The following is a 24,489-nucleotide window of genomic DNA, read 5'->3' as shown; positions in this document are numbered from 1 at the left end:
ATTGGGAGTTGTCCCTTTATCTGTCTCCAGGAATCAGTGGTGGGTTCCTAACCCTGACCTCTATCCCTGGGGTCTACTATACACCTTTGACAACCGAGGTGGTCAGTAAATTTGTACTGAATGAAAAGATGAGGAGGGAAGGGCAATGTCCCTTTTGCTGGTATTTGTCTTGCTTGAGTGAAGGCCCATACTATTCATTGTGTTGGGGTGTGTTTTCCACCTTATTCAAGCTTTGCTGCTCTGTCTATCCTCTGGATCTCCCTTCAGATCTGGCCCTCACTGTCCCCAGTTTGTGTCTCTGACTAGCGTCTCCAGGTGTGAAGTGATGCTTACGTTCCAAAAGTTCCAAACCATGTCAGCTTGAACCAAATGGTTTGTAGCTCTGTCCCTGGAGGAAGCTTTGGAAGGCTGAAGGCTTTGTGCACCCTGAGTGCACCTTTACATGAGTGGCATTCACCCCAACAGATTTGGAGGTCAAGGGAATGAACATGCTGGGCCCTGGAGGGGTGGGGCTGGCTCAGGTATCCACAAGGACTTGCACTTGGGAAGTGGGACAGGAAAGGATATTGCAGGGGTGGGTGGCAGAGAGCTGGTGACTAAGGTGTGGGGACAAATGGGAATCACCTCAGCTTGAATAGCTTCACCAAGAACCCCCCCCCACCTGCAGCTGAAGGCCACTGTCAAAAGTCCTCTGAAATGGGAAGAATAGAATCTATTTTGATTACCCCTTATAATCTCTGAATAGAAGGTGGTGGTATTGGTGGGGCTGTCACCATCTCCTCCATCGTGTTACACATCCTTTTGTTACTTCCTTTGGGGATGTCTCTCCCCAGCTCCAGTCACATGGTGCTGGAGGAAACTGTCAATCATGTTGGGCAGGGCCATGTGACCTAGTAAAGCCAATCATAGGACACCATAACCTGCCAAAATGTTTGGTCCAGGCCTGGACACATGATCTGAGGTGGACCAATCAGAGACCTCCTGGTACCCAGATGTTTCTTGAGCTTGTTTCTTAAGGCTTCGACCCCTTGGGGATATATGTGTAGAAGCCTGAGGGAAAAAATCTGTCAGGCTAAGAGAATCAAAGTTGAGAGAAGGGAAAGAGTGAGGCAGAGAAAGGGTGAGCTGATGGCTTCTGATTTTTGGCTCTAGTAACTGAGGTGTTTGAATCTGCTCTGGTTCCTGAGTCCAGGATCACCAGTATCCTTGCAATAAATCTCCACTTTCCTTGAAGCCAGTTGGAACTGGGATCCACTCACTTGTGGTTCAGATGAGGTTCTAGTTCCTGCCCAGTTATGATGCACCTCCCCGACCCAAAGAGAGGCACCCATTCATATTAGCACCATTAGGATTGGAATCCTTTATTCTTTACTTAAAATAGGGCTTTACAGACAACCAAACACAGTCCACAACCATCCCTTAGCAGAAGTGCCCTACATGTGAGTGAGTGTGTGTTTGGAGTGGGCCTGATTGATTCCTGAAGCAGCGCCAGGATTTACACTGCAGGAGCCAGGCCAATCCTGTTGTTTGCCTGATCATAAACAGAGAAATACAGCCTCAGGAAAGCATCACCCAGGATCCAGGTCTCAAGTGAGCTCCACTTCTCTGTGCCCCCTTTAAAGTTGCTGAAACAGGTGCCCTGGGGACCCTGGGATAAATGGAAATACACCCCAGTCAGCCTCATCCATTACCTGCCACCAACCTTAGCAACTAGAGCCAGTGGCTTCTCAGTTTTATTGCCTTCCTTTAGTAAGTACCAAGTGACTCTCAGCAGCTGTGGAAGTGGGATGCCCATCCGAGTCCATTATCAGCCAAGACATGTTGTTGCCTTAAGGGAGGTTGGTTGGGAATGGAAGGATTGGGAGTTTGGTATTAGCAGATGCAAACTACTATATATAGAGTGGATAAACAGCAATTTCCTCTGTATAGCACAGGGAAGAATATTCAATATCCTGTACAAACCCTAAAGGAAAAATAGGGAAAAAATATATATGCATAACTGAATCACTTTGTTTTACAGCATAAATTAACAACATGTTGTAAATAAACTATACTTCAATACAATCAAAAAAAAAAAAAAAAAGGACAAGAATGGCCCATTGTTCCCCTGTTCTTTCCTTCACTGTTTTCTCTGCAAAGAATGACTTTTCTTCTCTCTCTTCCCTACAACCTCTCCTTTAAGACTGTTCTCAGGCACTCGGGAAGACTTCCTGGACCCATGCTCACCCGAGCTGGCCAATCCAGGTTGTTTTCTGGGACCTACCCTGGTGCTCTCCTTGTGTGTAGCCTTCATCACTCCATATCTGGTCCAGGCTCCCACTGGCCCAACCCCCGGGGGTGATATTCAAATGGAATCCAGTGTAGTTTTCCTTTCACTCAAGCAGGCCTCCTCATGCCTCCATGAGGCAGGGGGTTTCAAATTACTGAAATTCCCTGTCTTCCTCAAAGCCTTTCTTGAGCCCATCAGCCACCTCTGAACTCCCACAGGGAGGTGACTTGAAGCCTCAATCCTTTTGCTGGGGCCATGCAGTCACTGTGCATCCTGTACTCTCATGAGCATTCAACATCCCAACAGATGGCTATGGTACTCCAACTCACAGAGGAGGAACTGGAGCTTAGCAATTGGAAGTTGCAGCTGAGTCCTAGGTGAACCAAGTATTAGATCAACCAACCAGGACACATTTGAGATGAGAAGGGATACGGTTAATCATTATGTTGGTACAGCACACTGAGACTGTCCTCAGCCAAGCCCACTTGTCATTGGCCGATTTCAGGGATTGCTAGAGCTGACATACTGTGCTCATGTATATGAGGGCTCTGGTTGAACTCGGCAGAGGCCCTTAGGGTTCGTCTCTCCTTGTGCCTCGCACCATGCCTACACAGGGTGGTGTCTCCATTTATTTCAGGATGATGGATGTCCCAGATTGCCCTTTACTCTCAAGTGTTTGGTTTTGTGGGAGGCACTGGCACAGCCACGGGGACTCAGCAGCATCTGCAGTGGTATGGCTCAGCCTGAAGAGGGCCCCCTCCTCCCAGCAACAGCTCAATGGTCCTTGCAAGGCCCAGATTTGAGAACCAGCCCCCAGGGTTGACCGCTCACCTTCCAGATGTAGGCTCGAGCGGACACTGGGTACTTAATGCCATTGATGGTGAAGACGACACTAGGCAGATGTGTGATGTAGTTACATGGAACCACGTACTGTTAGAGAAAGAGAAGAGAGTTTGGCCTGGATGATCCCTGGTGTGTGGAGAGCCCAATAGTGACCCTGTGGCATGTCCATTCACCTCTCGACCAACAGGCCTGGCGCCGATGAGCTTCTGGATGGCATTGACCATTATGGTTGGGCCAAGAAGGAATACAGTTCCAGTATTCACAATGGCCTTGCAGCCATGGAAACAAGCAACGACCGCCCCATTCAGGGTGATGCTGAGAGACAGTGGGACAAAGTGGACACAAAGATCACTCTGAAGTCTCCCCTCATGAATGCCAGCATATCTGACTGTCCCCACAACTGCCTTTTGCTCATGCCCTGACTCTGTCTTCCCTTGTTCTGGTCACATACCCTTCTTTGACTTCCTTTGAATTCTTGAATGCACCAGGCTCTTTTGTGCCTCAGGGCCTTGGCATGCCCTGCTAGCCCTGCCTAGAAGACCCCCATCACTTTTATCTAGCTAATTTATTCTCATCTTTAGGGTGCCAGGTAAAATGTCACATTTTCTGTGAAGTCTTTCCCAAAGACTAGATGAGCCTCCATTTTTTCACTCTCTGTAGACTCATCTTCATTTGTAGCAAGTACTGAAGTGGGAATTCATTATGTGTGTGACTTGTTTCATGTACGTCTGCCTCCTTAGATGTAAGGGCAAGTTGTATCCTCAGTTTCTCCCTCAAGTACCCACCACACTGTGGATGCAAAATGTATGTCTGTTGAGTGAATGAATGAGTGAGTCAGTGAGGGAGAGAATGAGGACAAACATGAAGATTAACCAGAGACCTGTGTCTGATCAAGTACATGGCAACTCACACAGTGAAGAGGAACACTCTTTTGGGCACCAGATGCAAAGAGTGCTTAGCAGGGAAAAGCAGGCTGTCCTGGGAGAGGTTGTTTCCCTGCCTGGCCCCTTCACCTGGATCAGACATTGAGGCCCCTGGCCAGGTGTTGCCTGAGGTAGCCCATGGGGGCCTCCAAAGGACATGTAAGCTTCTGTCTGACGGTAACACACAGAATCCCATCAGTTATGGCCCCTCGTTCTCAGGTAACTCATGAATTCCAGCTTCTTGCTTCTCTCTGTAACAGCCCCTGCCCCACTGCATGCGTGGAATGGGGGTGAGGGTGGATGCAATGGGCAGGTGGAGTGTCTCTTTGTATGGGTTACTTTCAGGTCTCAAGAATGGAGCTAACCTCTCTCCACTGCTGGTAAGCTTCTCCCTAAGGAGACCAGATTTCCCAGTTTGTCCAGGAGTTTCCCTGTTTTTAAACTAGCAAGTTTTTGTATGAAGAACTCCCTCATTACTGGGTAGCCCTAGACAGATGGTCATCTTATCCCAACCCTACTTAGGCTAGTGAAATTCTCCCTGATCCTCATTTCACCATAATTTAGGGTCCTCAAACCATGCCATTTACCTCACAGCACAGTGGATACATCCCTTTCCAGGCTGTATACACCTCTCAGGACCCTGTTCTGGACCCTGATCAGGGCCACAGTCAGAAATCCTGGGACCATTATGCACCCATGGGTGAGTGATGTGTGTATTTATGTGTGTTTCTGTGTGTTTCTGTGTGTGTGTGTGTGTGTGTGTGTGTGTGTGTGCCTCTGTTCTCTGTCTGTCTGTGGGTCTGTGTGTGTGTTTAGGTGTGTATCTGTGCTCCTGTGCATGCTGATAGGTGTGCCAATATGTGTGTTTGTGGGTGGAGTGTATGTGTCTGTGTATGACTGTGTGTCTGTGTGACCATCTGTGTGTGTCTGCATGTGTCCGTATGTACCTGTGGGAGCATCACTTGGGGTGACCCTTAGCGGGAGAGGCTTACTGGTTCATGATTATCTGCCAGCAGAGGGTGTGGGACACTGGTATCCAGTTGAGCTCTCCTTTGTGGTAGCTGTGGTCCACCCCACCAAACATCACCACGCTGCCATTCTCTTTCCCACTGAGGAGAGAAGGAAGAGTCAGGGCTCCTTGTCAGAGAATAACACCACTCACTGTCTGAGGGCTGTGCTTATCCACCCATCAGAGGCACTGCTATGGTCTCCATTTCACAGATGTGGAAAGTGAGGCATGGAGGGATTGATTACATGACCAAGGTTGGTCAGCAACTTATGAGTGTCACTGAAGAGGTTCAAAGCTGTGCAGCCTGGGTGGCCTCTGACCACCCACCCTTTTGAAGAGGGCCTGGTCCCATCCAGAAACCAGAGTGCTCAGAGATATCCTCAGAGGAAACCGTGCAGGAGGGGTTTCTCTTCCACTTTGTTCAGCCTGTCATTTTCAGAAAAGCGGAGGCCTGCGGTCACTAAGGGCTTGGGTATAGGCTGACTCAGTTTTGGCTTCAGAGGCCTGTGACCTGTGTCATCCATGAGGCCCCACACTCAGCAGGGACACATGGTGCTGTTATTCCTGTTTTGAAATTCCTAATAGTTTTTGAACAGGAGGTCCCCCATTTTTATTTTGCCCTGGCTTCTGCCAATTGTGTAGCTACTTCTGAGCTCAAAATAAAATGTTAGTGAGGAAGTAAACATTCCCGCCATCCCTGTCCATCCTTCCATATCAAATCCCTCAGCAAATCCTATTGCCTTTTCCTCCAACCTGTATCCTGACACCTTCCATTGCTCTCCCCCTTCCCTTCACTTCCCTGGACCAACCTGTTGCCCTTGAGCCCATGAGTATGGTTTTGTTCCAATAAAACATTATTTACACAAACTAGTGGGGGGACCATATTTATGTTGAGGTAGACAGTCTTTCAGTAAACTTCTGCATCAAGAGGTTGATAATTATTCATACAACTGAAAGCATCTTACTGCTAATTTATAGAGAGGGTTTGTCCAGCTCAGACTTACGGGCTCAAGTAGAAGGCAAAGACAGGCTGAGAAATAACACCCAGTTTCTTCAGGTTGTCGAAGACGGGGGTGACCCCTTGGTGGGCAAGGCGGGGGTCCCCAAGGCCCAGGATGCCATCAAAGTTTACATGATCCAAGTCAAACTTTTTATTGATCAGGCCAAATGCCTGGCGCAGGTCGATGAGTTTCCCAATCTGTAGGAGAGGAGAATGTTCCCACATAAAGGTTTGGGATGTGGGGCTGGGACTAGGCTGGGGTGGAGATGCCATTAGCACCTCAGTGAAGACTTGAGGCTAGGCTGTGCCTTGGTTTTACCTAAGTTGGTTAGAACAAGCTGGGACAGGAATTTGGGTTCCATTTGTGCAGGGCTGCAGATTTTTAAGCAGCACCTGCTCCTCCTACACACACCATCTGAAGGGAGTCAAATTGGCCTCATGTCTTCTGTACAGGTGGGGAAACAGAGACTCAGGACAGGAGCAAATGGAGGAGGCAGGCCATGGATTTAGCGGAGTCTCAAAGGCCCCCTAGAATAAGAACCCCTGTATCAGGTCCCTCCACACCTGCGGTCTCCTACTTTTCCTGCCCAGATGACTAAAGGCTGCTCCCAGGGACCCAAGATCAGTTTTATTGTTTCCGAAAATACCCACCACTGCACAAAATTTGACTGGCCCACCCAGCTCCACCACTTATCAGATGCCTGACCTACACAAGGCCCTGGTGCTCTAGACCTCAGTTTCTTCCTCTGTAAAATGGAGCTAATCATAGTACTTGCTCTGTGGGGTTGTTCCAGGACTCAACATGTTATTACCATGAAATTGCATGCCAGAGTCTGAGAATAGAATTGTGGGTGATTTTTCACCAGTCTCCCTGCTCTCAGCAAAATGAACCTTGAGCTGCTCAAGGGCAAAGGAGCTGCATATTCACACCCTAAGCCACTCTCTTGATTAGCTGTTCTAGTATATTGTGTGCCAGCAGGGGGCTGTGTCCCCAGAGGCACTCACTGCTGGGCCAGCAGCCAGCCACTAGGGCCCATGGGAAAGACTGGCCCCACCAGTTTGTTCTGAATCTCTTTTGTAAGCAGTGGTGGCTCCCAGGGCAAGCCCTGACAAACTTCTGGTTTCCAGTTACCCGAACTGTGTCATAGCCAATGAATCCAATCAGCCTCCCAGAGCCGTATTTGAGGTCAAAGCGCTGGCCTGTGGGCTGGAATGTGCTGGATGAATGAGGGTCGAAGAACTTGCGTGCACCTGCAGACACAAGAGATGAGTGTCTTTCAGGTGCCAAAGACAGAGAAGTGAATGGGCCAGGGAGCATGTGATGGGCAGGGAATGGGCAAGAACTCACGGCAGGAGGGAGTGGAGCAGTTGATGGAGGGCACCCACAAGTCAGATGAGCCAGTGTCAAAGACGACGCTAAACTCCTGAGGGGGTGTTCCAATGCTGATGTGGCCAACATAGGACAGCTACAGGGGGCAGGGAGGGGTGGCTAGCGCAGCCCTGGCTGCCCTGCACACCCTTGCTTCCCAGAGTGCTGCCCCCCTCAAAGTGTCTCGTGTCTCTTGAAATCACTTTCCAACCACCACACCTCATAGCCTCTGCTCAGAATGGTACCGTCATGCAATTCACTATTCCTTGTCCATGTGCAATCTTAGTTCCACACCCCACATTGACCCCAAGACAGTGCAGCATTAGTGCAGAGTGTTAACCACTGGACCTCCAGGGAAGTTCTGGTGCCTTCATTTGAGAAGCTCTCCAGTATCCCCTTCAAGGGCCAGCCTGAGTGTTCCCTTCTCCATGTGGTCCTCCTAGGTCACCCCGGGCCAATTCCTTTAAACTCAGATCAAGTCCTATCTAGGCCATGCAGTTGACTCTTCTATTGGACATGTATTAACTCTTTGCCTATCACTCAGGCTGGCCTATGCATTCTTAAGGAGAACAGGAGACTATTTTTAAAATCAATAACAATAACCATAGTGTTAGATTTTTATGGTGTCACAGGCCATAGGGCTCAGTATCTTTCTGCTGGTGTCCTTCTTGCATCTGTGGAGGCTGACCTTCCTCTGCCTGGGGTTTCAAACCTGATGTGCAATTGCCTTAGCTTTTGATTAGACATGGCTCACCTTTCTCCTCTAAGTCTGGGGCTCACTTAGTTCAGAAAGAACAAGCTCCCTCAAACTACTGACATATCTTTGGCACAAAATAGATGTTTACCTGCACTTGGTCATTGCAGGGCCCAGTCACCACAGACAAAGAGCTGAGGATGAGAGTCCCTTCTCCTCTGGGAATGGGGGTCCCTGATCCCCAGTATTTCTGCTTCTTGCAGGAGCTGCAGCCCCAACATCCAGCCTGGCCCCTCCAGATGAACACCAGTGCTAGGCCAGAGCACCAGGGGGCGTTGTGGAGCACCATCCTCCCAACACACTCACATCTATGAAGTTCCTCAGGGGGTGAAGAAAAATATTCGGGTCATCAGTGGCATTCTGGGATGGGTCTTCAGTGTTCTCCAGGAAATTTGTCGGAAGGTTTTTCTCCCTGAGGATTTCTCGCATGGTCTTGGTCTTCGTTAGAGGGATTCTTTCACCAAACATTGGGAAAAACAAACAAAGAAGCACAGCAATCAGCTGTCTGTATTATTGCATGACTGTCATACATTGCATTATAATGGTGCTGTGTATTTTTCCAACATTATTATGAGTGTCATGTTATTATCAGGATGCCATGTAAAGACCAAGGGAAAGGCCTCTGTTTGAATACACGTTCTGTCTTGTAATCTTGGGTAAGTCATGTGACCATTTCGAGTCTCAGTTTCCCTGATGGTGAAAAGGTGGAATATAATAACCCTCATCCCCCATATAGAATGTGGTGGGTATGTATTGAGATGATGGATATAATGTACCTGATATGTAGGAAGTGTGAACAATGGCAGCTATTACCATCGCTATTGCCATCCCACTGTATCTTTTTCCAAAAAGCTCTGGGAAGCAGGTAGAAGCAGGATCATTATCTTCTTTTTATAGGGAAGGTATTTGAAATGCAGGGAGTTTGTGAATTGGATGTGGTCCCACTGCTTGTTTGAGGTAAAACAGCCTCGAAGTAGCCTTCCTGATCTTTCTCCAGGGCTCAAGCAGCAGAGATTGCTGTGAGCGGAAGCCAGGAGATGGGGAATACATTAGGGAAATTAAAAGACTAGAGAAGGAAGGAAGAGTAAAAATAGGAAGCAAAAGACTCAGAGAGTTCTGCATGCTCAGAGATAGCCAATGTAATGGAGAGATAAAAGAGAAAGATACAGAGATAAAGACACAGGCACATTCACACTGAAAGGGAGAAAAGGCAGAGAGTAGACCTAGAAGCACATACAGGAGAAATGCTGCTCCATAGGGCCACACTTACAGTTGCAGAGGTTGTGCATTGCACAATTCCAAGGAATGCCATTTCCCATAGCTCATCATGTGACTGGCACCTCCAAAGTTGTACAACCCTGCAGGATGACCGCAAGATCCTCAAGGCCCATGGGGCCCATGGAAAGGTACCCATCAACAAGCATGAGTTGAAATTTAAGACTGTCAGAGAATAATTACATTTCCTCCTAACCCTGATGAATGGAAAAATAAGAGGACAAGAAAAAACCCCAAAAGTGAAATGCTGCTGCTTATACGCAGCATACTTACGTGACTAGGCACTCTGAGAGGGCCACCAGCCCTAGGATTCCAAGCCACTTCATGTTTCTTTGCTGGGCCCAAGTACACAGGAAAGAACATGCAGTGGTGGCCAAGAGCTCCTAGTTATATGTGCTCTGAGCTGCCCTAATTGTCCCCTTAGGCTACGAAAGGATCTGATAAGAAGTATGAACATCTTTAAACTCTTTACCTACATTAGTGTTCATGTGGAGTGAACTTAGAATACTTACACAATACAGAGATTTCTACTGTAATCTTTGCCTTGATTCCCGGCAGCCAAACCACACTGAACTGCATGGACTAAGAGTGGGGAGACTCTTGGCAACTTGGGTATAAAACAGTACTACGAACATGATCAAACTAAATGTTAGCAGCCATGCTTCATATTCTTGACCTCATGTGGTCCTCCTAATAGCTTCATGAGATGTGCCTTTCTGTCCTCTGTTGGAGAGGAGATTGCTAGGAGGAAAAGGGGTCAAAGGTAAAGTGAAGACCTGAGAGGAAGCCCAATGACATATGAGTAGGTAGTGGGACAGATGGCACCAATCTGGGGCACTGATGATGCCAATCTGCCTCAAAAATCTAGGCTAGAGAAGTATTACAATTGCAGAGTTTCACTATTGGAAGCAATGTGATGCATGCGTCTGCAAGCTATTTTATATCATCCAACAAACATACGTGGAGGACCCTATGTGCTGGCTTCTGGGTTGGATGCTGGAAAGTCAAAGTCAAGTAAGACACAGGTGGTCCTTATCTTCAGGGACCTAGCAGCCTAGGGCAGTTCCCACACACTCATGGCCCAGGATGCAAGAGAAATGAGTGGAAGGGCTGAACAGGCATCATGGACATGGGGCAGGCAGCATATGCCCTACCACTGGGGGCAGCCTCTCTTCAGCTCCAACCAGTGGGTGCCATGCTGGAAAGCAGCCTGGTTGGCTAAGTTTTCAAAAGAAGTCAGAAGTCTGAATATTTATGTAACATCCTCTGAGTTTCAATGTTTGGAACTATTTTTTTCTTCTTCTTCATAACCTATAGTGTAAGAGAGACCTGGAACAACTGTGTGCTGGATTCAGCCAGCAGGCTGTGTAGGTGTTTATTACTGGCCTAGAGGTGGGAGTAGAGCGGGAACAGAGAGTGGGTCCAATTTATGTTGATCAAACAAATGAGACTGAATGTATATTAACCATGTTAATTGTATTTCCATTTGCAAAGAAAGATCTCCAGGGTCCTGTAAACCAACAAATTCAATAATGTCCATTTTTTTGAGCATCTGATATAATTACCCAACAGGATTCATGCCTTTAAACATTTTGTCTACCAAACCAAACATAGAACAAAATAATTTTTAAGCATCTTATCTATCAAAGAAGATAGAAAAGATCATTTATATCTCCTGCTCAGCCAGAGATAAACAGGCTACCTGTTAAATTGTTATTCCTGCCAAAGTGAAAACAGTGGCGTTTTAGGGCTCCTTCCAGGATTCCCATAGCTGAGATGTTCCTGCTTGAGATCTATCCAGGCCTGTGCCTTGGGTAGAACAACGGGAGACTGGCCTGGTCATAAGGTGGCTGATAGATGGGGTACTGCATCTTCCTACTCATTTTTGCACATTTTTAAATTTTGGAGGTTCAATCCTTACAGAGTGGATTTGACAGCATCTAGCAAATGACATATACAAACAACATTTAGTTCAGCAATTCTACTTCTAGGTATATATCCCAAAGATACACTGGTAAAAATAGAAAAAGACATACCCACAAGCTACTAACTGCAGCATTGTTTGTAAAAGCAAAAGTTAGAAATGTACCTGAAGTGATCATCCACAGGGGAGGGTTGAATAAGGCATTGGGCATTGGAACAATTGGGCATAAATGGGATGGAGGGAGGTGTGGAATGGGTGAGATCTTCACGGTACACTGTTTAGTTTTTAAAACAAGGGACCAGAAATGTGCTTAAGGTTTGTTACTTTTCCATACACATATGTGTCTATTTTCCATAAGAAAGAGTGGAAGAATAAACCAAAAGATAATAAAATTTGTAATTCAGAAGAGAGGGGCAGGGACAGAACTGAGATATTCGTGTTTTATAGTTTGAATTTGAAGCCATGTAAATGTGTTGTGCAATCAAATAATAAACACATCTGTCAAAACTGAGAACTATGACAAATGAGCCTAATTGTATCAAGTCAATGATATATCCACAGAGAACAAGATATTACTTAAGCAGCTTGAAACTTCAGAATTTTGACTCTGCATTCGGAGTGGGATATCTTCCAAGGACAAAGACAAACAAATAAAAACACCCTCCCTCCAAAATAGAACCCAAATCAAAAAGACAAAGAAATCTGAAACTATATCCCACATCTTATTGCTGGTAACATTGCTACTGTGATATGGAAAGTATCATATGTATGTGCATACAAGTTAATGCAAATAAGTAATTAAGGCTCGTGTTGTCATGAAGCAAGCCTTTCAATGGAAGAGAAAGAAGAGATTTCAATATACAGCCAAAAAGCTTAAAAAACCCTGTGTTCTTAAAACTTGAATTGGAAGTATGTTTGTACCAATGAATTATTTTCCTTTTCCTTTTCTTAAGAAGATAATCTGTAATTCTTGTCTCTGACCACTGAAAAGCCTAGAAGCAACGGCAGTTTGATAACATGACTATCCTGAGGCCTGACTTGTGACCTCTAAATACCATTTCCCACCAGAGGTTCTAGAGATTCTTGAAGAGATGACTGATTTCAGGCCTGGACCAAGCATGCAGCAGATAAGCCTGGGAATCTTGATGAACCAGATAGTTGAGGGCCTTCAAAGACCACCGGGAGCCTGACAAAAAAGTGTAGGAATCCATATGAAGAGGCCAAATGTGGGGCACTTTTGAAACCCGAGGGAAGGGGGAAGGGCAAAACCTTTGAAAGAATGGCATAGCTGGAGGACTAGACATAAACTGAGTAGAGCCAAAAGGGTTCAAGATGGCAGACAAGTTGACTTCCACTAGATGCTTATCATCAGAAATACAAGCATAAGGATCAAAAAGTGGGTGGTGGTCCAATTCCTGGAAATCCCCCAACACTTTCTGAATTAGCTAGAATACTCTCCCCACTGATTAGCCTACGGGAGTACTCACCCTGTAAAAAAATGACAACCTCATACCCTGGTGATATTCTCATTTTCTGAGATGGCCGACAGTCTGTTTATGGAGTGTTTTTCTCTCTAAATAAATCCACTTCTTACCTATCAGTTTGTCTCTCACTGAATTATTTCTGTGATGAGACATCAAGAACCTGAGCTTCCTTAAGTCCTGAAACCAGGTGTGTGATCTCAGTTGGAGGACTTTGGTTTTGGGTGGGTTTGAGTCCTGGCAGTGTTGGTTCAAGTCCCAGTGAGGGTCCTGGCCAGGTTTGAGTCCCAGCCATGTGTTGTTTAGTTCCAATCGGATATTGGATGGGTTTGTGTCCTGGCACATGGATTCAAGTTCAAATGCGAGTTGCTTTGTTTCACCTGGTGACCACGAAGGTACAGTGATAAGGTAAGAAATGGTTGAAAGTCAGGTCTTGGTCCTAAAGTAGCCCATGGTACACCATGATCCAAGTATACTGGAGAGGTCCCTCTGCTGATGTCTGCTCATTTTTGACTGGAGAGTCAATCCTCTGTGTTTATACACATTCAACAGCAAGTGCAGGATAAAATTGTGAATGTCTGTACTCTTCTCCTAGACTGAGTTTTTTCTCCTACATTCTTACATTTTTATTCATTTCTGCTCTATTCCTTCTTTACTCCCTCACTTTTCTTTTGTTCTCTTTCCTTCTTTCTTTCCCTTCCTTCTGTCCTTTCTTTATTTTTCTTTCTTCCTCTGCCTTTCTTTCCCTTTCTTTCTTTCTCTTTCTTTTTCTTTCTTTCTTTCTTTCTTTCTTTCTTTCTTGCTTGCTTGCTTGCTTGCTTGCTTGCTTTCTTGCTTTCTTGCTTTCCTGCTTTCTTCCTTTCTTTCTTTCTTTCTTTCTTTCTTTCTTTCTTTCTTTCTTTCTTTCTTTCTTTTCTTTCTTTCTTTCTTTCTTTCTTTCTTTCTTTCTTTCTTTCTTTCTCTCTCTCTTTCTCTCTTCGTTTGTTTGTTTGTTTCTTTCTTTCTTTCTTTCTTGCTTTCTTTCTTTCTTTCTTTCCTTCTTTCCTTAAAACTAGAAGATCTGTGTGACAACTAAAGTATAATCTTTATTCCTTTTACTCCTCTCCCTCTGACCCTTATAATTGCTGACCCCTTATTCACAACTTATAGCTGGACCAACTCCCACTCATTGTCAATGCTCTTGGGGATATCTTCTGTGCCACTTCTTGTGACACCTTGTTGGGCACTGATGCCTGGTTGGTGACTACCTTGGAATGATAGTATCTCATATTGTAAGTACAAATCTTGACCAAATTGTATGCTGGATTTTGACATAAGAGTGGAATTTTGGGTAGTTCAGGAGTTAGAATTGCCATTTCAGGCTTGTCTGAAGTGGGTTAGGCTGCATCAATTCCAACCAATACCACTCTGGGACATATACTCCAGGATTGGTAAATATTTGGAGAAGAGGAATTAAAAGGAAAAAAAAAAAAAAAAACTTAGTAGGTTATGTCATCAGGATTGACCATAATATGAGTTAAGAAGTTTAAAATTGAGTGAAGTACCCTATGTTCAAATTTTCATGGTCTCGTGTCTACACAGTGGAACACAAAAGGATTTAAGAAATGTGTAGCTCACAGGGATAACTCCAGGAAGACACAGAGGACATTCTAACTGACACCACCTACAGGGCCATGCATCCCAAATGAACATAAATCCCTTCTCTCCAAAGGTTCAGGTCTTTTAGCTATGCACTTCCCTAGCTCAGTCTGCTCCAGACATTAGCAACAAAATTTAGGAAAAAATGGCTGGTCATCAGATTCTGATGAACGATTTGTTCAAATTGGTTTATTTAGTTTTCAGTAATAGTGATATGCAGAAAAATGTTGAACACCCCCAGAGAAATATGCAAAAGGCCCAAAAGAGGGCAATGGCTGTGTCTACTCAGAGACCACCAGAGGGGAAGCTGGCTTTTCCTGGACAATCTGACACTGGCAAACCACAAGGGCTGCCTATACCCATACAAGGTCAGTGTACTCTGTGTGGACCAAAGGGGCACTGAGAGAGGATTGTGATCAATGTGTCCTTTTCAAAAAGCCAGGGCATTGGAAGAGGGAATGCCCTATGTACCAGAGAGTGAAGTGGCTCCTCAGCTGTTGATGTTTTGAAATCAGAAGCCTCTGGGGGCCCAAGGCCAAAAGCGACTCTGCCTAGAGATACCATCTACAAAAGTAATGTCAAGCATTGGGTGGTAATTGATGTGGTGGGTGACATGATAGAATTTCTCATAGACACTGGTGCAACCTCTTTGGTCTTAAGCGAAAGGATTGGAAACCTTTGCAATGATAAGAAATATGTAATGGGGTTGTCAGGGAAGAGACAGGGTCACACATTCCTGGAACCCCTTTTGTGCAAGATCAATGGCCAGCTATTTTTACATCCCTTTCTGTATGTGCCTGACTGTCCCATCCCTTTAATGGGAAGATATTTATTAACACAGTTAGGGGACACTCTGTTTCTTGAGGGGCAAGGAAACCACTCTCATCACCAAATGATACTAAAAAAAAGCATATGGGAACAGATAAAACCTGAAGCTAAAAGAGAAATCTTAGTAAAGTCCTTGGAATGTAGAATATCAAGTTTTCAGGCTTGGCCAAAGGTATCCAGCCAGTGATTTTTTAAGTAAACAGCATTATATAGTGTCTAAATATCAGATACAGACTTCTTAAAGCTAGGTAAGATCCTCAAAATTGTTTATAAATAATTTACCAAAATAAGAGGCCACTGGTCTGACTAAACTGACTGTAGCTGATATTCCAGGGCTGATAGGAATTTTGGAAGAGGCCTTCTCTCTTAAGCTAAATGAGGAAAAGTAAAACTTTCGAATATAGGTGAATGTGTATGTCAGGCCTTCAGTATCATTGAGGTAATCACCTAATTCTTTGAAAGAAACAAAAAACCAAAAAAACAAAACTCTCCTTGTTTTACAAATGCAGTCTTTAGAAAACCAGGAATGTGTCTCCAAAAATAATCCAAAGACCACCAATTTTATCTCTCCTAAAACCTTTCCTATTTTTCTTGAATCTTGTAAATATTAAACAAAGGGAAAACAAAGGCAAACTAAGAGGAACTTGCCTGCATCTTTGAGATGAAAATATCCTATTTTATCTTCTCTGGAACCCTTATCTCTGTCATGTTTTTAAATGCAAATTTTAAAAAAGAGAGTAAAGTAATTTAGAACTTCACTTGGCAAGGATAAATAGAAATCCCATGTGTCTTTTCTATAAGCACTAGTAAAAAGAGTATAGCCATCTTGATAGGTGACCTTGATTTTTTCCATCTGCCAGAAGCCCAATTTGAATCCACTCTCTTGTAACTGCTGAGTTCTATGTTGTACCTGTCGACTTAACATCAATGCATAACATTAGAGTTGCAAGCTAAGATTTATTTGGGAAAAATGAGGAATGAAGTCCTGGAGTTAGCATCCCAGATAGTTCTGATTAACTGTTCCAAAGAGGCAGTGGGAAGGTCAGTATACATGTGATTTCAGTGAAGAGGAAGTACACAAAGTTGACCACATTTTTTTTTTTTTTTTCACAGAAGGTTTCTGCTAGTTACAAGGAGAAGTTGTCACCATGAAGGATTTTAGTATTTTTCTACATATGAGAAAGTACAAGAATTGGGCTCATAAAATCCTCTCCTGTAAATATCTGACTATCTGAAGACCTATTCTGCCAGGTTTCTATAGAGCACACATTGCCTCATTTTAGCTCTCTACCCTGAATTCTTTTCAGGGTGATTTTGAAAATCAGCAGCTGGATCAGTACATATTTTAATCCTTGCAGATTTAGATGGTAAGTGCCAATAGGGAGCGCCAATTGTAGTTGACATACCTGGTTTAGGACTGAAATTGTGGAAAGGGAACTATGAGGCCTCAGTGTTTGTAGTTGTGTGTTCATATGCAGCTGTGTGTGTATTGTAGATGTATGGTATAGCCAAATATTAAGTTGTATAGAGCTCTATTTAATTGACATAAAGGAAATTAGGTGCTTATATAAATACTCAGAAATAGAAAATAATCTGGTCAGAATGAATTTCAGGTTCATGTCATCTGGAAAATATTGAGTACTAAACTGATATCTGGTATTGAAGATGGCTTAAACTTGTTAGTTTGATTAATATAGACATGTCTTTATAGTTATCCATGTTGAGTATAATACTTCTGCTGTACCTTGGTTTAGTAGAGATCAAATGACACCTTATTTTGTTATAAATGTGTCAACAAGTAAAGTAACTCAATGTGACAAAAAAACTTATAAGGAATGTACGATGTATGTTTTCAATAAAAGAAGGTGGGAAGGATGAGGAAGAAAGTACTGAAAATAGCTTTGCATGATCAGGATTTTCTAGGATTGGATTAAATGTAGTTGGGTATATGGATTTTGTTGGGATTGGGCTGGGCCAAGACTGCATTTGATTTCTCCCTCCAAAATTTTCTTGAAATTCTACATTTAATAACAGGTACCATGAGTTACTTTGCATTATCTTACCTGTATTTCCTTTTGAGATCATTTGTACCTTTGGTTAAGGAATAAGTAGTGTCTCACAGTGACTTAATATCTTATTTGACCAAGGGTTTCAAAACTTTTTGACAATCTCCCCAAGTATCAAATGTAATTTAGTTTCCAGTTAACTATGGGGTACTTTAGAGGGCCTCTGAGGTATTTGAAGAGAAATATTTTACTAGGATTATTTCATTAATCCTAGTTAAATATAATTAAATATAATCACTCATAATCCTGCTTATTGTAACCAATTTTTTTTATTATACTGTAATGAGATGTATAACCATGCCATTTAAATCTTCTGTCATTTATACATATTTTTGTACACTGGTGTTGGTACAAAAAGTGTTTCTTCATCATGGAGATTCATAGGAAAACTATGGAAGAAATTACAAAGAGTTCCACACAAGGATTATGGCTATGTGAGTATTCCAGCCTATAGTGACTTAAAACAAGGAGGGGTCCTGCACCGAGGGCCCCTAGTTCAGACATCCAGAGATTTTTCTCCCTGACAGGCAGGATTGATGCCCCTACTCAGCCTTGAAGTAGTTATGGAGGACAGACCATTGCTGTTCTTCTTCCTATAAGAATATGGGAGTAAAATCTCTGAGGGGGGGAATGAATCAGGAGGGAAGGGGTCAGGTTACAACCTTTGAAAGAGTGACATAGCCCAAGGATATGACATAAATTGTGTAGCACTAAATACATCCAATTTGGGGACATGTCGACTTCCAATTAGTCTTGAGCCTCAATAATACAAATTTAGGATCAAAAAGTGGGCATAGGTTCAATTCCTGGAAATCCCCACCCCTTCCTGGAATAGCTGGAATATTCCTCCCACTCATTAGCTAATGAAATTACCCACCTCCATAAAAACTGACAACAGCTTACCCTGCTGCCTTTCTCACCTTCTGAGATGGTTCACAGTCTGTCTGTGGAGTATGTTTTTCTCCAAATAAATCCACTTCTTACTTATTAGTTTGTCTTTCACTGATTTTTTTTCTGCAATGAGACATGAAGAACCTGAGCTTCATTAAGTACTGAAACCAGGTGTGTGATCTCAGTTGGAAGACTTTGGGTTTTGGCTGGGTTCGAGTCTTGGCAGTGTGGGTTCAAGTCCCAGTCAGGGTTTTGGCCAGGATTGAGCCATGCCACGTGGGTTCCAGTCCCAGTCTGTGATTTGGCTGGTTGTGAGTCCTGGCCCTGTGTGTTCATGTCTCAGTCAGGATTTTGGAAGGGTTTAAGTGCCAGCCACCAGGGTTCAAATCCCAATCTGAGCTGCAAGGTTTCAATTTTATCATAAAAAGAAATTGATTGAAACAAGTATACAAACAGCCATGATTGGGACTCCCATGGGGGCACAGTTGAGAAGATTCCACACTTGCAAGTTAGGTGCTTGGGTTCAATGCCTGGTCAGGGGATTAGATTCCACATGCCACAACTAATAGTTCATATGCCCAAAGTAAAAGTCCTTCATGCCACAACTGAAATTCCCAGGTGCAGCAACTAAGACCCTGTAGAGCCAAATAAATGAATATATATTTTTTAAAGCCCAAAGTATAATCTTATGTATGTCTCCACCACGTTTTCTTTACCTATTCAACTGTTGATGGATCTACGTTGTTTTTACATCTTGGCTATTGTGCATGATGGTGCAATGTACATGCCATGAGACATATTCTTTTGAGATCACAATTATAATTTTTTGGAGTAAATACCCAAATGTGAGATTGCTAGATCAAATAGGAATTCTCTTTTTGACTTTTTTGAGTAATCTCCATTATGTCGTCCAGCAGCTAAACTATTTTACATCCCCACCATCAGTGTGCAGGGTTCCACATCCTCATCAACAATTGTTATAGTTTGTTTTTCGATAATGACCATCCTAAAAGATGTGAGATATCTCATTGTCATTTGATTGCATTTTCCTGATGATTAGTGAGGGAGGAACTATCCTCCCAAGTTTACAGAATAGGAAACTGCTGTCCAGAAATGAACTTATCAAGGTCACATGACTGGTAGGTGTCAGAGGTGGGATTTGAACCCAGACAGGAAAGCTCCAGGATGTACATGCCTGGTGAGTTCAGTGCACTGTCTTCCATGTGCTTAGCAAATCTGGGGTCATGCTGTTTTCTATTCTGTTCTTTCCTCTCAATGTCATATCAGAACAGTTTCTCCTAAGATTAAATAGTCTCCTAAAACACAACTTTAAGTTGCTGGTGGCATGATGGCTTACTTATGCTGTGGACCCTTTATGTTTATGGGCCTTGGGATATCCCAGATTTTCCCTTTTCTAAGAGATTCTGAAGACTACACCTGGCTTATTCATGTTTGCAGGGTCTTCTGTCATCATTTTCGCATAAACCTTAGAAGTTAAATAGCTGGGGCAAATACCATACATATTTTAAGCCACCTCCAAAAAGATTGTACCAATTTACACTCTTTTGAGGAGGGTTCAAAATCTGTCTTTTCCCTGTTTTTTCTATCTTTTCTGTCACTGGTGGCCATAAAACTCTATGGACTGCAATAGGTAAGTAACAAATGTGGAAGGTGGGAGAAGATAGTTGCTTTGAAGGTCAGGCTTTGGGACTTCCCTGGCAATTCAGTGGTTAAGACTCTGCGCTTCAAATGCACAGAGTGTTGGTTTGATTCCTAATTGGGAAACTAAGATATCACATGCCCGCAGTGCACCTGAAAAAATAAAAATGATGAAGGTTAGAATTTATCCTCCTGTTGGAGTCACAGTAGATGCTCAAAAAATTTGTCCTGAATGAAAAGAGAAGGAAGGAAGGGAGAGATTCCTTCTGCTGATGTTTTTCTTGCCTGCATAAAAACCCATCCTATGCATTATGTTGGGGTGTGTTTTCCACCTTATTTATTCTTTCCTGCTCCTTCTCTCATCTGGGTCTCCATCCACCACTGACCCCTGCTATCCCCATCCAGTGTCTCCAGGAGGGAAGAAGTGATGCTTCCACTCCAATTGTGCCAAACCATGGCAGCTTGAACCAAATGGTTTGTAACTCTGCCCCTGGAGGAAGCTCAGAAAGCCTGAAGGCTTTGTGCACCCTGGGTATCCCTTTATATCAGTGGCATCCTCCTCAACAACCTTGGAGCCCAAGTGAAGGGACATAGGGAGCCTTGGAGGGGTGGGGCTGGCTCAGTGATACACAGGGGCCCATCACTTGGATCACATGCCAAGTGGGACTGGAAAGGTCCCGCACTGTGTAGGTGGCAGAGAGCTGGTGAGTGGAGTATTTGACTAAAGGGAAAACATCTCAGCTTGAAGGGCCTCACCAAAACCCACCCCCTTCAACAGAAGGCCATTGCCAAAGTTCCTCTGAGATGGGAAAAATAGAAACTGCTTTCCTTACCCTTTATCATCCCTTGAATGAAGAGGTGGCAGAGTTTTGGGGCCCTCACAAATTCTTTCATGGGCTAGAATACAACCCTGCCACTTCCTTTGGGGATACCTCACCCCAGGTCCAGTCACGTCATCCTGGAGGAAACTTAATCATGTTGGGCAGGGCCATGTGTCCAAGTAAAGCCAGTCATAGTACTCCATGACCCCTCCAGGATGGATGTTCTAGGCCTGGACACATGATTAGAGATGGACCAATCAGAGTCCTCTCTGGTACCCTGATGTTTCCTGAGCCTGTTTTCTTATGGATTAGAGGTCTTGGCAATACACGTGTAGAAGCCTGAGGGAAGAAAGCTGTCAGGCTAAGAGATTAAAGATGAGAGATGGGAAAGAGCAAGCGAAAGAAAAAGTGAGCTGATGGTGTCTGATTTCTTATGTCCAGTCACTGAGATGTGTGGATCCACTCTGCTTCCTGTGTCCCAGATCTCCAGTGTCCCTCCAATAAATCTTCCCTTTACTTGAAGCCACTTGGAGTTGGCCTCCTTTCAGTTGTGGTTCAGATGAGGTTCTACCTCTTGCCTAGTTATGATTCACCTCCCCAACCCAAAGAGAGTCACCCATTCGTATAAGCACCATTGGGAATGGAATCCTTTATTCTACTGAGAATAGGGGATTGCTGAGAACCAAGCATAGTTCACCACCATCTCTCAGTGGTATTTCCCTATGTGTGAGTGAGTGTGTGTGTTTGGAGTGGGCCTGCTTGATTCCTAAAGCAGCCCCAGCAGTTACACTGCAGGGGTGAGGCCAGTCCTGTTGTTTCCCCAAATGTAAACTGTGGAATACAGCCTCAGGAAGATGTCACCTGTAATCCAGTTCTCCACGTCTCCAGGTGCAAATTCTCTGTGCCCCCTCAAAAGTTGCTGGCACGGTAGTCCTGACAAATCTTGGGGAGATGGAAATACACCCCAGTCAGCCTGATTCCTTATCTTCTCCACCAACCCCCCCTTCAGTATCCAGAGCTGGCATCTTCTTGGTTTTATTTCTCTCCTTTAGAAAGAAACTAGTTTCTCCCTCAGCAGCTGTGGAAGTGTGATGCCCTTCCAAGAACAAGAATAGCTAAGGCATGTGGTTGGCCTAGGGGGCGGGGAGGGAAGGATTGGGAGTTTGGGATTAGCAGATGCAAACTACTTTGTAGAGGATGGATAAACAGCAAGGTCCTCCTGTATAGCACAGGTAACTATATTCAATATCCTGTGATGAAACCTAACAGAAAAGAATAGGGGAAAAAAAAAACTATATATATATATATATATATATACACATACATACACACATACACACATATATATCCGAGTTATGTTGCTGTACAGCGGAAATTAACACAACATTGTAAATCAACTTTACTTTAATATAATTAAAATAAAAAAAAAAGAACAAGAATGGTTCATAGTTCCCCTGTTCTTTCCTTCTGACCATGTGTGCTGTTTTCTCTGCAGAGCATGCCATTTTTCTCCCTCTTCCCCATTATCCATTCATTTAAGACTGTGCTCAGCTCCTTTAGGAAGCATTCGTGGACCAATGCTCACCCTCTCTGGCCACTCCAGTCTGGGTTTGGTGACTTATCCTGCAGTTCCCCTTGTTTGTAGCCTTCATCTCTCATAATCTGGCCCTAGCACCCCATGGCACAGTCCCCAGGATTGCCATGTGCATGGAGTCCAGTGTAGATTTGCCTCAACCTAAGCAGGCTTCCTCATGCCTCCATGAGGCTGGGGGTTTTTGATTACTGAAATTATCTCTCTTTCTCAAAGCCTTCTTTGAGCCCATCATCCTCTTTGAACTCCCATAGGGAGCTCACGTGGAGTCTCAACCCTTTACCAGGACTGTGTGGTCACTCTGAACCCTATACAGATGTAAGTATCCAACCTCCCCACAGAGGGTCTGGTAGCCCAACCTATGGAGTGGGAACTGGCACTTAGCAAGGGGAAATTTCAGCTGAGGACTAAGAGAACCATTTAACTGGCCATCCAACCAGGACTCTTTTAAGATGAGAAGGGATACCATTAATTATTATGCTGTGACAACACACTGACTGTCTCCAACCAACCCCGTTTATCACTTGGCCTGTTTAAGGAATTGCTATAGCTGAATTTCCATGTTCATTCACCTGAGGGCTCTGGTGGAGCTGAAGCTCTTTGGGGGCAGAACCCTTAGTGTTCCCCTCTCCTTATGCCTCACACCATATCAGCATGGGTTGGTACGTCCCTTTATTCCAGGTTGATGGATATCCCAGACTGTCCTTTACTCTCAAGTGATTGATTTTGTGGGAGGTATTGGCCCAGCCACAGGGGTTCAGCAGCATCTGTGGCGGTGTGGTCTGGCCTTCAGAGGGCCCCTTCCTGCCAGCAGCAACCCAAAGGTTCCTGCAAGTTCCCCACTGGTTCCTGCAAGTTCCACATTTGAGAACCAGCCCCCAGAGTTGATTCCTCACCTTCCAGATGGAAGCAGGAGGGGGCACTGGGAAGTCATTACCTTTGATTGGCGAGATGATAGTATGCAATTGTGTGACAGAGATACATGGAACCATGTACTGTTAGAGAAAGAGGGTGAGAGGTGAACCCATCTCATCCCTGGTGAGTGGATAGACCTAGAGTGACCCTGGGGCATGTCCTTTCAGATCATGAGTGAAAGGCCTGGTGTCAGTGAGTATGTAGATGATGGTGTCCAGTCTAGTTGGGCCAAGCAGCAACATGGTACCTGTATCAACATTGTCTTGGCTGTGTGCAACAACCAAGATCCAGCCCTTGCATAGTGATTTTTATTTACAAAACTCAGTTCGCGGCCAGATGTCACCTTGGAGCCTTAATTATGCTGGTGTAGACAGTCTCTCAGTCAACTTCTGCATCAAGTGTTCTATAATGTTTCATGTAACTTGAAGCATCTTACTGTGATTTAAAGACAAGACTTGTGAAGCTCAGACTTATGTGGTCAAGTAGAACCCAAAGACATGCTCCAAAATGACTCCTCTTCTAGTCAGGTTGTGGAAGACAGAGGTGCTCCCTCGGAAGGTGAGCCTGGGGTAGCCCAGGCTCAAGTGCCAATAAAGGGTGAATACTCCATCCCAAACCAAACTTGCACAGGCCAAATGCCTGGACCACATTGACAAGGTTCCCGATCTGTGTGAGAGAAGAGTGTTCCCGCATAAAAGTTTGGGAAGTTGCGCTGGGACTGGGCTGGGATGAAGATGCCATTAGCACTGAAAAAGAGACCTGAGGCCTGGCTGTGCCCTGGGTTGACCTCAGATGATTAGCCCAAGCTGGTACAGGACTTTTGGTTCCATTTGTGCAGGGCTGTGCATTTTAACCAACCCCTGCACATCCTGCACACACTATCTGAAGGGAGTCAATTTGGCCTCACATCTTCACTATAGGTGGGGAAATGGAGACTCAGGACAGGACCAAATGGTTCCCACTTGAGAAGAAAGTGAGTAGAGAGCAGGGTAGTCTTGTCTTTGGCATCTCTATAATCAGATGACAGAAATGGACTGAATTCATTGCAATGCATTGTGGATTCTGCATCAGCCCAGGAAGACAAAAGCCCATTGTACAATGTTGCTGCCAGATTTCTTACGAGAATTCTGCCTGGGAAACATGCTTTTCAGACGTACATGTTTGTATATTTCTGTGTGTGTCTGTGTGAGTGGGTGTGTGTATGTGTATGTGTGTGTGTGACAGGGAAAGAGA

The 24,489-nt window shown here is 44.4% G+C and overlaps 1 protein-coding gene across 1 annotated transcript in view; it reads right to left on the bottom strand.

The window, feature by feature from the left end:
* Positions 1–1,493: 1,493 nt before the first annotated feature.
* Positions 1,494–24,489, bottom strand: part of LOC130848350 (pregnancy-associated glycoprotein 2-like) — a 56,955-nt gene continuing 33,959 nt past the window's right edge. Inside the window, exons 3-9 of the mRNA XM_057726779.1 lie at positions 7,393–7,510; positions 7,177–7,295; positions 6,049–6,242; positions 5,028–5,144; positions 3,286–3,427; positions 3,101–3,199; positions 1,494–1,648 (exon numbers count right to left, since the gene is read on the bottom strand). Of these exons, the coding sequence (XP_057582762.1) occupies positions 1,496–1,648; positions 3,101–3,199; positions 3,286–3,427; positions 5,028–5,144; positions 6,049–6,242; positions 7,177–7,295; positions 7,393–7,510 (942 nt within the window). The 3' untranslated portion in view covers positions 1,494–1,495. The remainder of the gene's footprint in view (positions 1,649–3,100; positions 3,200–3,285; positions 3,428–5,027; positions 5,145–6,048; positions 6,243–7,176; positions 7,296–7,392; positions 7,511–24,489) is intronic.

The sequence above is a fragment of the Hippopotamus amphibius genome, chromosome 3 (assembly GCF_030028045.1).
Source record: "Hippopotamus amphibius kiboko isolate mHipAmp2 chromosome 3, mHipAmp2.hap2, whole genome shotgun sequence".
Classification (NCBI taxonomy): domain Eukaryota; kingdom Metazoa; phylum Chordata; class Mammalia; order Artiodactyla; family Hippopotamidae; genus Hippopotamus; species Hippopotamus amphibius.
Note: the sequence above shows the minus strand (reverse complement) of the source record. Positions and strands in the feature narration are given on the sequence as shown.